General features: G+C 43.2%; 1 protein-coding gene across 4 annotated transcripts in view; it reads right to left on the bottom strand.

Annotated features, from left to right (window-relative positions):
* Positions 1 to 9,492, bottom strand: part of Eef1akmt2 (EEF1A lysine methyltransferase 2) — an 82,872-nt gene extending 73,380 nt beyond the window's left edge. For all 4 annotated transcript variants that reach the window (XR_009379799.1, XR_009379798.1, XR_009379801.1 and 1 more), the window contains exons 1-3: positions 9,332 to 9,492; positions 7,628 to 7,693; positions 6,828 to 6,942 (exon numbers count right to left, since the gene is read on the bottom strand). Coding sequence is in view for 1 of the 4 variants with exons in the window: in XM_059265386.1 (XP_059121369.1) it covers positions 6,828 to 6,942; positions 7,628 to 7,693; positions 9,332 to 9,477 (327 nt within the window). In the remaining 3 variants the exon portion in view is untranslated. The remainder of the gene's footprint in view (positions 1 to 6,827; positions 6,943 to 7,627; positions 7,694 to 9,331) is intronic.
* Positions 9,493 to 15,847: the final 6,355 nt, after the last annotated feature.

The raw sequence follows: 15,847 nt of genomic DNA, 5'->3' as shown, positions 1-15,847 counted from the left end.
CTCCATCTTACACTTCCCGTACAACAACAGCTACAAACACAAGTCAACAACTAACAGAGGAATTTGTGCCAAAATTCATGTGCATGAACAGTCGATTTTTATTAAGCCATAGGATTACCTAAGACAAGGAATATATGCTCTATTAGAACTGCAAACATCTCCTTTTAAAGGATATTTAAAACTTTATGTACACAGGTGCTTTGCCTGCATTTATGTGTACTTCAAATGTTTCTGGTGCCTGTGGAGGTCAGAAGACTTGAATGATCCCCTGGAACTAGAGTTGCAGGTGGTTGTAAGTGAGCCCCATGCTAGAACCGAGCTTGGGTCCCCTGCAAGAGCAGTAAGGACTCTTAATCAATGAGCTACCTCTCCAGGCCCATCTCTTTTTAATGTACACAGATTTCCAGAGTTTTAAACGAAAAGAAGCTAATACAGATCACCCAGCCTACACCCTCAGGAGAAACTGTAGCCCAGAAAAATGAAGTGGGCTTGCTCCAAGTAAAGACTGTAACCAAGGGGAACTGGAGAAATGGCTCAATGGTTGAGAGGTCTAGTTCTTCTTCCAGAGAACGTGGGTTCAATTCCCAGCACCCACACCATGGCTCACAACTGTCTGCAACTCCAGTTCAAGGATATCCAGCACCCTCACTTAGACATACATACAGGGAAAACACCAGTGCATATAAAATTAAGTTAAATTAATTATTTTTAAAGAAAGATTGTAACCAAAAGAACCAAGACTGTAACTTGGATCCCCTGGGGCTTCTCACTTAGGGCTTTCCGTCCTAATCCCCAAAACCACAATCTTAAACACCATACTCCCTAATGATGAAACCCCAAAAGACTAAAATACAAAATCTGCAAGATCAAGAATCTCAAAGCCGGGGTTGGGGATTTAGCTCAGTGGTAGTGCTTGCCTAGTAAGCACAAGGCCCTGGGTTTGGTCCTCAGCTCCAGGGGAGGGGTGAGGGATCTCAAAGCCAGGCAATGGTGGGGCACACCTTTAACCCCAGAACTCAGGAGGCAGAGGCCAGCCTGGTCTACAGAGCAAGTTCCTGGATAGTGAGGGCTACACAGAGAAACCCTGTCTCAAAAAAACAAATGAACAAACAAAAAAGAACCTCAGAAATAACTCTGGGAGAAAACAATTTTAAAAACTGTTTAAGCTGGGCACAGTGATGCACACCTGTAATCTCAGCACTTAAGAAGGGAAGGAAGGAATATCCGAAGTTCAGAAAATCCTTGGCTACCTAGTAAGCTAGAGGCCAGCCTGAGCTACATGAGACCCTATTTCAAAAGAACAATAATAACTAAAACGTTGAAAAGGAATTTACTTAAGGGCTGGAGATATAACTTAATGTTAGACAAACTATATCCAAGGAAAAACAGGTCATCTGGCATTGTGGCACACACATGGAATCCCAGCACTTAGGAAGCAAAAGCAGGAGGTTCTGAGTTCAAGAGTAGCCTAACAGCACAGCGAGACTCTATTTCAAAAACAAAACAAAACAGGAACTTGGGAGACAGAGGCAGGCGGTTCTCTGTGAATTCAAGACCAGCCTAGTCTACAAATCAAGATCAAGACCACCCAGGGCTACACAATGACCCTGTCTCAAAGGACAAAAAAATAAACACAGGCTAGAGAGATGGCTCAGCAGTTAAGAGCATATTCTGCTCTTGCAGAGGACGTAGGTCAAGTTCCCAGCACCCACATGATGGCTCACAACCATCTATAACTCCACATAAACTCATGTAGGTGAAACAATCATACACATAAAACAAATAAAAATTAAAGTTTTTTTTTTGGGGGGGGCGTTCAAGACAAGGTTTCTCTGCATAGCCCTGGCTGTCCTGGAATTTGCCCTGTAGACCAGGCTGGCCTCTAGCTCAGAGATCCACCTGCCTCTACCTCCTGAGTGCTGGGACTAAAGGCGTATGCCACCACAGCCCAGTAAAATTAAAGTTAAAAAAAAAAAAAAAAAAAAAAGAAGAAAGAAAAGACACACAGTTTTCTTAATTTGAAAATAAAGAAAAAGAAACTTTCTGAAATTTCAGATGCCAAAAAACCCACCTCTTCATTTGCTAATATCAATGTCTCTATGTACATGCCAATTTTACCACTACACACCAATAACACTATAATTCAAATCTGCAAAATGCATTATTCTAGTTTGTTGTTTACTTTTGAGAAAGAATTTTACTATATATCCTTGGCTAGCCTAGAATTCTCTGCATAGACCAGGATGGCTTTTAAACTTACAAAGATTCATAAAGCAGGAAATCCATGGATTACTGATAAAGGACTATTTATTTGAGGAGTATATAGGGGAACAACTCACTAATACAGGGTAAGGCAAATTCAGTCGCAGAGTCTTGGAAGGATGAGAACCCGTCCCATGCTGCTTCATGCTGCCTGACTCGGTCTTCACCATCCAAGGCACAAGAGAGAAGGGAACCTTGTATGTGCTCCCCAGGTCTTAAGCTAGCCAAAAGGTCACGCCCTAGGGGCTGGTACCCCAAGGCCATAGGTGAACAAATACCCACAACAGGTCCACCTGTCTGAGTGCTGAGATTAAAGATGTATGGCCCAATTCACAATTCTTAAGTCTTTACATACTTTATACAAAATGATGTAAAAGATGAGATATATAGCAGAGAAAATTACATAATTAAAAAAACTGGTGATTTAAAATAATGAGGATAAATGAAAAGGAAAAAAAAAAGCATGAAAACCCAGCACGTAAGAAGGAGGAATAGATTATGGGCAACTACAGGAAAGTAGTCTTACGTCAAGATGAGTATTGGCCTTTCTTAGAGAATATGCTTGAGTTTATCTTCTTGGGTACTGTTATTCTGAAATTCTATGACTCACATAAAGCAACATAATCACTCCCTATCTATCAAAAAGTTCTCTCTTGAATTGGATCCATGGCTGAGAGGTTAAGAGTGCTTTCTGTTCTTCCAGAGGACCTGAGTTTAGCTCCCAGCACCCACATAAGGAGGATCACAACTGCCTGCAACTCCAGCTCCAGGGGATCTAACAATCTCTTCTGGCCTCTGTGGGTACACACACACACACACACACACACACACACAGCAGACACTCACATAGACATATAACTTAATTAAAAAAACTTTTTTGTGGGGAGGGGGGTTGAGACAGGGTTTCTCTATATAGCTCTGGCTGTTCTGGAACTTGCACTGTAGACCAAGCTGGCCTCGAACTTGAGATCCACCTGCTTCTGCCTCCTGAGTGCTGAGCCTAAAGGAGTATACTACAGCCACCCAGCTAAAAAATAAATCTTAAAAAATAATAAAATTCGCCGGGCGGTGGTAGCACACGCCTTTAATCCCAGCACTCGGGAGGCAGAGGCAGGCGGATCTTTGTGAGTTCGAGGCCAGCCTGGTCTTCAAAGCGAGTTCCAGGAAAGGCGCAAAGCTACACAGAGAAACCCTGTCTCGAAAAACCAAAAAATAAAAATAAAAATAAAATAAAATAAAATTCAAAGTTCCACCTTCAGCACCATGCCTGGGTTGTTTTTGGCTACTTAGCACTTTCTTTCCTAATGCATTCAGACATGGGCCACAAATTCAACACACAAAACTATTTAACAAACGATACCACGACTAGGCACTTAATTATCTTCAAATCACTCAGTAATATCACCGGCTTCATCATGCAAATATGCCTTCAATTCATCAAAAGCTCCTAGAATTGCATTAGCTAGAAGTAAATTCAATAAACGACAAATGATACTTTTTATGTATGCATGTGTGAGTACAGGTACACGTGTTCATATGTGTGCATTCATGAGTGTAGAGATCAAAAGTCAACGCTGGGAACACTGGGTGTCTTCCTCAAATGTTCACTTTTTTGTTTTTGTTTGTTTGTTTCTTGGTTCTTCAAGACAGGGTTTCTCCATGTAGCCCTGGCTGTCCTGGAACACAGAGATCCACCTGCCTCTGCCTCCCAAGTGCTGGGATTTAAGGTGTGCACGTGCACCACCACCACCACCACCACCACCTGACTAAAATAACACATTTCCAATTGAAGTTTTCATTACTGCTGTGTTGCACAGCATTCATCTGCATATTCTGTTGTCTATGGTTTTACCACTGAAAGCACTTGATCACAGCTGAATTAAGTCTCAAATGCACTGGCTGAATGGAAAACGAAACAACCCAACACAACACTTTACTGATCACACTTTAAAATTCACTTTTTGAAGGCTTTTTTTCCACGTAAACCCTCACTCATCTATTGTTACTGATCTAAAACCTCTCCAAATCTTCCAAGTCTTTTCAAAGCTTCACTTTTCCCAGTTATTAATACACAACAGAGCAGTAAGTTTTTAAATGCTCAAGCCTAACAGAGGCATGAATTTTGTATCTTTTTTAATGGAGATAGTTTCAAAATACAGTTTGGCCCATGCATTAGCCAAACTGAAGTATTCTGCTGTTAAGACTTGATAGTGAGTATGCCTGTCTTCTTCAGTAGTCAAATTGAGCTCTCTATCTTCATGTGTTTTTGTTCAGGTCACTGAGCTGCTCAAGCTCTTTCTGAAGGGCACTCTTTGCAAGGAGCATGGTGTTGTGTAGAAGTGGCCACAGCACACAACAGTTATTCAGGAGGGAAGACCTTGCATTTTAAACCAACAGTTCACTGCAATCTTGGCAACACGGCACTGTCATTGAAGAGTATTTCAGTTATCAAATTCTGTTAAGCGTATGTGTCCCTTTATGGTTATTGTTTAGTTGTCACAATTAAGCAGTATTCACAGCACCAATAATTAGTTTTACTTTTTTTTTTTTTAAACTTGCTGGGCAACGCCTTTAATCCCAGCACTCGGGAGGCAGAGGCAGGCTGATCTCTGTGAGTTCAAGATCAACCTGGTCTACATAGAGAATTCTAAGGGTTTGGGGATTTAGCTCAGTGGTAGAGCACTTGCCTAGCAAGTGCAAGGCCCTGGGTTCGGTCCTCAGCTCCGGAAAAAGAAAAAAAAAAAAAGGAGAATTCCAAGACAGCCAAGGCTACATAGAGATCCTGTCTCATTAAAAAAAAAAAAAATTCAGGCCAGGCAGCGGTGGTGCACACCTTTAACCCCAGCACTCTGGAGGCAGAGCCAGGCGGATCTCTGTGAGTTCAAGGCCAGCCTGGTCTACAGAGCGAGATCCAGAACAGGAACCAAAACTACACAGAGAAACCCTGTCTTGAAAAAAAAAAAAAAAAAAAAAGTGTTTCTACACTTATTTTGTGTTTGTGTAAGCCTGTGAGTAGCCCTATGGAGGACAGAGGGTAACTAGCATTACTGAATCAGTTCTCCCCTTCCACACATGGATTTCAGGAATCAAACTCAAGTGGGCAAGCTTGGACAAGCATCCTATCACATACTGCGCTGTCTTGCTGACAGCTTTAAATTGGCTATCTTTAACAATAAGTAGCATTGTCCAATTAAATCATCAAAACTTTCGTGACAGCAAGATGGTGCAGCAGGTAAAGGCACTTGGCCACCAAGCCTAATACACATATATACAAATGAACAGATGTAAAAATTAAAATATTGCAAAACCTTTTTGTGAGGGAACAAGTTTGCATATTCATTTCATTATATTCTAAGGAACACAGTAAGAAGGAATGATGCGGGCTGGAGAGATGGCTCAGAGGTTAAGAGCACTGGCTGCTCTCCCAAAGGTCCTGAGTTCAATTCCCAGCAACCACATGGTGGCTCACAACCATCTGTAATGAGATCTGGTGCCCTCTTCTGGCCTGTAGGCAGACATGCAGGCAGAACAGTGTATACATAAATAAATAAATCTTTAAAAAAAAAAAAAAAGAAGGAACGATGCTATTTCCCCAATATCAAATGTATATTAGTAAAAATATATACAGACAAAAAACCAGTTATGAGATACAGAGACATAGATACAGATATGAGTGGGGTTTATTGGAGGAATTGGCTCACATAATTATTGTGACTGAGAAGTCTCATAGGCTGTCTGCAAGGGGATGCCAGTAGCATGACTTAGCTCAAGCCCAAAGGCCCAAGAACCAATAAATGAGATAACTCTCAGTCTGTGGCTCAAAGCCGAAGGATCTAGGACCACTGGTAAGGGTCCTAAGGCCAAGAGTTTCAAAGTGCACAACAGCAAAAGATAACTGTCCTAACTCTTACAACAGTTGGTTAACTTAGCTTCTTTCTGTGTTTGTCTTTGACAGGCCTCAACCTGCTGGATGGTATATACCCATACTGAGGCAGCTCTTCCCTTACTCCATCCAGACTCAGACATTAATCTCCTCTGGAAACCTCACATACACATCCTAAATAACGTTCAACATAACACGATACAACTAGTAGGACCACCAATGCTCTAACCCCTCCTCATTACTCAGCTTTATACTCCTTATATACCCTTTGCTTTCTGCTATAGGAATATAGGAATTAAGGTTTTCAGAATTCTGGCTTCCAGAATTTCACATTTTAAGGTTTCACTCTTTCAGGATTATGGCTGTTGAGATTTTACATTTCTAGGAATGCACCATTCACTCACTAGACATCTGGGAGTCCAGTTTTCAGGATTAGGCCTGACACCATGTATTCACTGCTTTCCCCAAACCCAAGCAGTTTCCCTTTCCTCCCATATAAACACTCAAAGTTTTCCAACTGTTTTGCTATTACACATTTAGATGCCAATCTCTTAACTGCTCACAACCATCTGTAATGAGATCTGTCACCCTCTTCTGTATACATAATAAATAAATAAATCTTTAAAAAAAAAAAAAAACAAATAAAAATTGGCTCAAACACATGAATACTAAAAGTACCAACAAGTTCAACCAGGAAAACACCATTTCCAGTTCCAATATCAAGCACTGAGGCATCCAATGGGATCTTTTGTTTCTGCATCCACCTTATTAGTCGGTTCATACTCTCTTCTCCAAACCTGTTAGGAACAGAATAAATACAAAGAGCAGATATACAGCAAAAGTTACAACTACATTCCATTTAAGCTGTTTATACCATATGCTCACTTAAGTCTTTTTTGAAAAGTGAGAATATGTATAAACTGTTTAAGCTTCATCTTTATTGTTAGTTAGGAGATTACACCTCTAAAAATGGAATACCTAAGGTATGAATTATACATACTTACATATGTAAATAACTAAGTATATAGATATATAAACACACATGTTCACATACACACATACTCTATCTACATCAGCATTAATCCTTTAAAATAATTGTCCTAATAACTGCTTTCTTGGACATCAGCAAATATCAGTACTTCAGAATGTCATTAATTAAAAAATGACAACTATGGAATGAAAGTAATTTCCTAGTACTATGATCAATTTAAATCTGGGTCACTAAAAAAGAAAAGAGATATTTTTAAGCTGTCATTGAAGCAAGAGTCAGGTAGAGGCAGGAGGATCTCTGAGTTTGAGGCCAGCCTGGTCTAATGAGCAAGTTCCAGGGAAATGCTGACTCAAGAAAAAAAAAAAAGAAAGAAAGAAAAATTTAAAGCCACTGGAGCCAGATTCATCCCAGGCTTCTAGACTGTCTCTGTTGTAAGTGCACTTGCTCATGCTCTCTCACACCCACAAAAACAATTCCTTAGCTTAACTCACCAGATTTCTCCTGTATCTCCATACTCTTGGAATGTCTTCAGTTCTCTCTCATAAACAGCATCCCAACTACATAAATAACAAAATATGAAGCAAGATTCCCAAATTAAACTGTATTTTGTGAATTAAACAGATTATTTCCAATGCATTACATGGCTACTTACAACAGCCTTAAAGCATTACTATTATCAGTAAGTGCATACAGTTCAATTTTTTTAACATCCTTAGGTTAAAAGAATGAAAACTGGGGGCTGGAGAGATGGCTCAGTGGCTAAGAGCACTGACTACTCTTCCAGAGGACCTGGGTTTGATTCCTAGCACCCACATGGCAGCTAACAACTGACTGACTATAACTCCAAGGTCTGACACCATCACACAGATATTCAGGCAAACACCAATAAACATAAAATAAAAATAAATAACTGTAATTCCAAGATCAGGGGTGCAGACACCATCTCCTGGCCTCCCTGGCCACCATAAGAAGAGGAGACTTGCACAATAAAAATTATTGAAAGAAAAAAAAAGAATGAAAATTGTGGACAAGCAGAATAAATTAAACAAGTACTTATAGTTATCTGATGCATAATCCCATATACATTTTAGCTTAAAGAATAAAAACAGACAACTGCCCAAGAATCTCTAAATTCCAGACCCAACTCCATAACTGGACTGCACAAGCTGAGTTTGTTACTCCAAATTTGTTCATCAATGTGCAGATACAGGATTTTTTTGTTTGTTTGTTTGGTTTGTTTTTGTTTTTGTTTTTCGAGACAGGGTTTTTCTGTGTAGCTTTGCGCCTTTCCTGGAACTCGCTTTGTAGACCAGGCTGGCCTCGAACTCACAGAGATCCACCTGCCTCTGCCTCCCGAGTGCTGGGATTAAAGGCGTGCACCACCACCGCCCGGCTGGATACTGGATTTTCTAACCAGTAGGTCAGTGGTTTGCTCACAATGAACGCAGCAACGATAAAATTAAGTGCTAAAACAGTCTCTGCCTCTCCCTGTATTCTAGCTTTCCCATTAAATCTCTTAATTCTTACAACGGCAACCCCCACCCATCATCTGTTTTCTCTTCCTATCTCATCTCTACAGTCTCTGCTCTCGCCCCCAAGTTTCCTCTCATCCTAATCCCTGTCCGCACACTCATGTTTTTCGAGACAGGGTTTCTCTGTGTAGTTTTGCTGCCCGTCCAGGATCTTGCTCTGTAGCCCAGGTTGACCTCGAACTCACAGAGATCCGCCTGGCTCTGTCTCCCAAGTGCTGGGATTAAAGGCGTGTGCCACCGCCGCCCGGCTCATTCTCTATATTCTAACCCATTGATTTCTTAGCCTCAACTTCAGGTCAGAGAACACTTTCTCTCTTTCCCCCAGGACCCCTACCGTCTCCCTAGCTCAGTTCAGAGCATCCTCCACTCCGACCTCCTCCAGTTCCCAGATCTCACAGCTCTCCCGGGACCTCCTGGGCCCTTGTCCGGTTCGTTGCCCAACTCTCTCCCCCTTTTCCCCAAGCCAGATCCCAGACCCCCTACACCGGCTCTCCAACGACCTCGGGTGGTCTTGAATCCCTTTAAAGAGGGTTAACCGCTCCCCGGGGCATGCTCGGGATCTCGCCCCTTAACCCCCACAGGTGGCTTCCACCCTCCTTCCTCAGGCCGCGGGTGGGGGATGAGGGGGCGCCATCTCCTTCCGGGCCTCCCCGCCACACTCACTGCTCTCGCGTCCCCAGCGCCGATGGGACGAAGTCACACGCCACGGGACTGCCCTCTCGAGACCGCGCAGGGACCACAGCGCCGCCTTGGCCGCCAGCATCCGCGTTCATGTCGCTCTGCGCCTTGTGGGCTGTAGCGGCCGCCATAGAGACGCGGCTCGAGCAGAGGGGACGCGCAGGCCTGGCCTCTCTAGGCAATGGAAGACCGTCTCTCTCTCTCTCTAATGCTCCAGTCCAGGCTTGGGAGGCCGACCCGCAGTAGAGAGCCTAGGCTGCCTAGAGGCGGTCTCTCTCCGACCAACATCGCTTGCATCCTTTATTCTCTTGCTCTCAAAGTGACCATATCTTGGGACTGCTGTTTGTAAGTCATCGTTCAAAGTACTGCACTTTGGGAAACACGCTGTAAGAAGCCACAAAAACACCTGAAATACACACCACTCAGTCCAATTGCATGTCATCTCTCTCTAGTGAGGCAGATCTGGAAAGAAGGGCAGGTCAGCCCATCGCATTACTCGCTTCCCTACCGAAAGACTAATTTCATGTGTGGCTAGAATTCTGGAAAGTGACTTGATGTAACCGGATGAGAGCTTACGGCCAAGAAATGAATGCCTTAGGGCCACCCACAGTACACCAGCCATGGAGTTACGATAGAACGAGTAGCGGAATGATAGGGTACCTCAGTGGGTCTTCCTCTATCCCCAGCTAGGCATCTGAGCCTGTCCAAGTCTCAACCTCTGCATGCGTTAGTTTGTTTACTGTAGTTTATTCAAAATAAAAGATGGCTTGTTCCTCAAGACTTCATGAACCTGAAATGTCTTCTGCCTATTGCTCTGACTGCAGCCAGTAGTTCTGCAATACAATGGAAAAGATCTTATATGTCAGGGGCCTAGGATATTTTCCGTACTAGCCATGAAATAGTCAAAATACTCATGGTCCAATGTCCTAGGCAAGGATCTCAGAGGCCCCTAACAAGCTGCCTTCCAACGAAAACTTGTTTCCAAGGCTACGTTTCTGTGGACTCCCCAGACAGAAGCCCAATAACAAGTCCCTTGAGGCAAATGGCAACAAGAGTTGCCCTCCCAGTTTGCAGTTCATCTTCTCCTACACATGGTGTTCCAAGATCTTCTGGCAATAAAGAATAAAGTAAAGGGCAGATGGAAATCCATGTACATAGTGATTAAAGAACTCAAGAAAGAGCGTAAGTAACCTTATTACAGAGCAATAAAACCACCGGATACCACAGCCAATTAGTGCTGCCCTGGGCGAGTAACTGTTTTGATCTTTTCTAGGCTCTAGATGCTACAGAAAGCAAGCCTGAATGTGATGGAGTGGGTCTTTAAAAGTTTTCAGTTCTAATTAAGAAGCATCCATGAAAGATAAGTCTGCCTTCAGCCTAGTATCTTGCCAACACTTAAGATGTTTTTGTTGTGTGTGATGAAAGCTATAAACAGTTGTTGGTACAGAGCCCTGGGAAAAACCATGGTTTATACCAAATCCCTTCCCTGACTCCAGGAAGGATTATTCTGGCTGCTTAGTCCCAGGGGCTGTGGAGGCACCACCTCCTATCACCCAGAGAAAGAGGATTCTTGGCTGGGGGAGAAGTTTCGCTGGGTAAGCTGCCTAGGGAGAAGCAGAACTATATAAGGAACTCAGCCCCTCCCACTGAGTACCAGTTCCATGAGACCAAAGGCAGACCTGCACAACCTGAGGTTGCCAGCCTTGTTTTGTCTTTGTTTATTTGTTTGTTTTTTATCCCTGCAGACTGGCACAGCATCCACCCACAGCTCCTCTGGAACTATGCTTCCCAGAGTCCTCAAGCACTTCCCATTTGACAAATCCAAGGTCAAGGGCAGAGCTTTTCCTTCTTTGATCATGCAACAGTCAATACCAGAGAACACACTTCTAGAAAAACCCTCCTTACCCCACCCCACCCCACCCCCACCCTGTTTCCCATTTCTGCTTTGATATGAGGTTGTTTTTTTGTTTGTTTGTTTGGTTGGTTGGTTGGTTGGTTTGATTTGGCTGGCTGGCTGGCTGGCTGGTTGGTTGTTTTTTCAAAACAGAGTTTCTTTGTATAGCTTTGGCTGTCCTGGAACTCTGTAGACCAGGCTGGCCTTGAATTCACAGAGATCTGCCTGCCTCTGCCCCCCAGTGCTGGAATTAAAGGTGTATGCCACCACCGCCTGGCTGATGTAAACTTTTGAAAGGGGACAGTTGGCACTCAGTTCTTGAATTGGATGCCCATGTTTTGAGGTTGGGAATCACCATGGGCAAGTTCTTTTAACTTCCCCATGTCAGTTTGTACAGCATATGCTACCACAAACATAATAGTAGTACCTAACACACAAGGCACCTAGGGAATGTCAGTGAAATCACTCCAGTCCAATCTCACCTGTCTGACACCTGAGAAATGGGCAGTAAATGTAAGTTAATATACTGCTTCAGAGAGATGTCAGGAAGTGTAAGTGAATACACTGTATGTTTAAAGAGCCCAGGAAGCGCCTGACAAATAGTCAGGGTTCAGAAGATGTCGGCTGTTTATTACAAGTTGAACATCTTTGCTCTAGTTTGGTTTCCTTTTGCTGTGATAAAGTGCTGACCAGCATCTCCTTGAGGAACGGGTTTATTTGGCATACAGGTGATATAGCCCATCATTGAGGGAAACCACGGCAGGAACTCAAGGCAGGAGCTTGGAGGCAAGAACTGAAGCAGAGTCCATGGAAGAACACTTACTGCTCTCCATGCCTTGCTCAGCTACCTTTCTTAAATAGCCCAGACCCACATGCCCAAGGATGTCACTGCTCCCAGTCAGTTGAACCCTTCTACTTCGGTTAGCAATAAAGGAAATGCCCCACAAACATGTTCAGAGGCCAATCTGATGGAGGTAGTTCCTCAGTTGTGATTCCCTTTTCCCCATGTATGTCTAGGTTTGTGTCGAGTTGACAAAAACCAGCCAGCACAATCACTAATCCAAACATCTAAAATCCAAACAGCTTCAAAATCTGAAATAATTCTGATCTTGAATATATCAGATAAAGGACACCCTAGCCCAGTGGTTCTCAACCCTCCTAATGTTACAACCCTTTAATATAGTTCTTCATGTTGTGGTGACCCCCAACCATAAAGTTATTTTGTTGCTTCTTCATAACTGGGATTTTACTACTATTATAAACCATAATGTAAATATCTGATATGCCAAAACCCACAGGTTGAGAACCACTGCCCTAGCCTGTAATGACTTCTAATTTAACCTCTTGCCTCAGCTCCAACTTATTCTTCTAGCTGCCTGGATTTCTCTTGATACCTTGAATTCAATGAAACTGAATTTATGGGTCCCATCACCCACACCCATGCCTCCAGACCCTCTCTTCTAAAAATTTTATCACATGCTTATTGTGTATGCAAGCCTCTCCTCCCCTCTCCCCCTGCATACACATACACATGTGTATATTGTGTGTGGAAAGGTCAAAGAATAACCCTCAAGAGTCAGCTCTAGGGCTCGAGAGATGCCTCAGTGGTTAAGAGCACTCGCTCCTTTCCCAGAGGTCCTGAGTTCAATTCCCAGCAACCATTGGTGGCTCACAACTATCTGTAATGAAATCTGGCGCCCTCTTCTGGCCTGTAGGCATACATGCCTTAAAAAAAAAAAAGTCAGTTCTTTCCTTCCACCATGTGGGGTCCAGGATTGAATTCTGTGCTGAGCTAGTGGTTGGTGCCTGCCTCTGCCTCCCAAGTATTAAGATTCAGGCAGGCATCACCAGCCCAGCACATTTCCATTCCCCTACAGTAACCTGCTGATAGAATAAAAACCATCTTCCTTTGGACTCCACACTTTTTCACACAAAATTTACTCAACAGTTACAAATTGGGCAGCATTAACATGCCTAGCATTATTCCATATGGCAAAAATGCAAGAGCAAACAATTAAAACATGAATCCTTATTTTTGATGAGTTTCAGAATAGGATAGCCGGGGGAAAAAGACAATAATCTGGAAAGTGGAATTAAAAAATAGAGCTAAAGCTAGATAGTGATAGGAGTTTGTCTTGGTTAGCTTTGTCAACTTGACACCGCCTAGGATTATCTGGGAAGAGAACCTCAACTGAGAAATTGCCTAGATCAGAGTGGATTGTTGGGCACTATTGCAGGGGATTGCCTCGAGAGTGTCAGAAACAATAATCCTCACTTCATAATAAGAGTACTGGAAACTCAGTAAAGAAAGCGAAGCACTTTATTTTGCAACCTTGAAAACTCCTGTGTGAGCCTACGTTGGCAAGCCTACTGAGTGCAGAGCACAGCTATAAACCCTAACAAATGACCTGTCCTTCCCTTTTTGAATAATTAGGAGAGGACAGTCCTAACAACAAAAACCATGGGTGGATCTATCTCCATATTTTACATCCTGTTTATTTCATTTTATTTTTGGATTTTCAAGACAGGGTTTCTCTGTATAGCCTTGGCTGTCCTGGAATTCTATCTGTAGACCAGGCTGGCCTCGAACTCATGGAGTCTCAGCTTACCTCTGCCTTCTGAGTGCTGGAATCTAAATCATGTGCCACCACTGCCCCGCATCCTGCTTATTTTAAAGTGTAGCAAACACAGCCGGGCGGTGGTGGCAGACACCTTTAATCCCAGCACTCGGGAGGCAGAGCCAGGCGGATCTCTGTGAGTCGAGGCCAGCCTGGTCTACAGAGCGAGATCCAGGACAGGCACCAAAACTACACAGAGAAACCCTGTATCAAACACATGACCTTGTAGGCAAGCTTGCTGTTTGTAATTTTCTACTCTACACTTCCATTCTGGGAGGGTAGCATATTAAAGTTTGGGTGTGGGAGGACTAGAGAGACTGTTTTCTGTTCATGTCTAGCTGGATCTAAGCTGGCTCGAGGAACCTTTGAAAAGTGAACTATCACACCTAATTTCTAACAACTGTTAAGTGATGTAGGAGGGCCCAGGCCTTTGTGGGCGGCACTTAGGCGTGCAGTCTTAAACTGTAGGAGAGAACTAGCTGAGCTGGAAAGGACTGCTGTTGGAAAATTAGGTTGTCTTTCTCAGAGAATCATCCCAGGAGATATAAGTTGGGAGCTGGCAATGGAAAACTTCCCCAGCAGCCAGTCCTGCGGGGTCTGGGTGGCCTTTCAGAACCCTAGAGCAGGCATGAAACAGTGAATCATGCAGTTGTCCAGGAGACCAGCATTCTAGGAAGAGGAAACAACAAAGGTAAGGCACTATGACCCGATGAACTTTCAGTGTTTCCAGAAAGCAAAAGGCTACTACTGTAGCTGAAGCTGAGCGAACCAAAGTAGCAGAAGCGGAAATACAATCAGAAATTGGGGGAGGGTGTGTGTGTGTCTGTCAGTGTAGGGTTTGGAGGCTGGCCAAGTCTGATTGACACCTTATATTTAAACATTAACATGGCCATTTCACGGCTGTGTTGAGAATGTATTTGGCAGGTTAATAGCATCACATCATTATCTTGACATTTTGGAATAGTTAATTCTGTTATGAGGCCTTCCCCTGAGTTGGGCATTGGAAAAAATATCTGCTAACAATGTCAAGGTCTCTTAAGGGCAAAATTGCCACCAACTGGGACACTTTCAGGGAGGTTATTATAACGAAGAGAGAGGTGGTGGTGCATTGCTCAGGTGGCAGGTGTGCTGGTAGTGAATTGTAGGACTCTGTATTTTGAAGATTGTTTTAGCTGATCTGATGTGGGGAACGAGAGAAAAGAAGTTGTCAAGGTTGACTACAAGGGTTTTGACTTGAGCAATTGTCAGAAACAGTTGTATTTATGAACTTGGGGAAGGAGTGAGAAGCAGCTTTGAGAACCAGAAGCCCAGCTTGGAACACTGAAGATTCACAAGTTACAAAAGAATTAGTTCCTTCCCTGTGCTTCTTTCTTTCTTTTTTGGGGGTGGGGGTGGGGGAGCAGGTGAGTTTCTTTTTTCTAGCTTTGATAGTTTAGTTTTCATTGTTACTTATTTGGTTTTATCTTCCATGGCTTTCCCTAAATTTGTAGGTTTTGTTTGTTTGTTGAAACAATGAAACAAGTCTATGAAGCTTTGGCTGGCCTTGAATTTGCCACTCTTTTGCCACTACACGGCTTATAGTTGAATTATTTTTCAATACAGAATCCTATCGTTTTACCAGCTCCACTGCTTCTGACCAAAATTTCACTGTCACTACACCAGTCAGGATTATTGTAGATCTCCCTTCCACCTCTCCTAGACGTTAGTCTCAACCAGGCAGGCAAAGTGTTGTGTTCAGACTGAAATTACATCACGCTTTTCCCGTGTCAAATCTCAAACTGTTCAATTGCTTGAATCATCTCCGACCTTTCATCCTTCAGCTTCATTTGCAGAATGGACGGACTGGATTATAACAAGGTTGTACAGACAAGCAGCCTTCTGAGGGACTCGTGTAACAGAAAGTGCTGGGTCTCTTTGATCAGGAATCCTTAATTTCCATGGTCCTCTCCTGGGGCAGCTTGGAAGACTCCATTTCCCAGAATGCTCAGC

This window comes from Peromyscus eremicus, chromosome 1 (assembly GCF_949786415.1).
Source record: "Peromyscus eremicus chromosome 1, PerEre_H2_v1, whole genome shotgun sequence".
In the NCBI taxonomy this organism is placed as follows: Eukaryota; Metazoa; Chordata; class Mammalia; order Rodentia; family Cricetidae; genus Peromyscus; species Peromyscus eremicus.
This window is presented reverse-complemented; position numbering and strand designations above follow the sequence as displayed.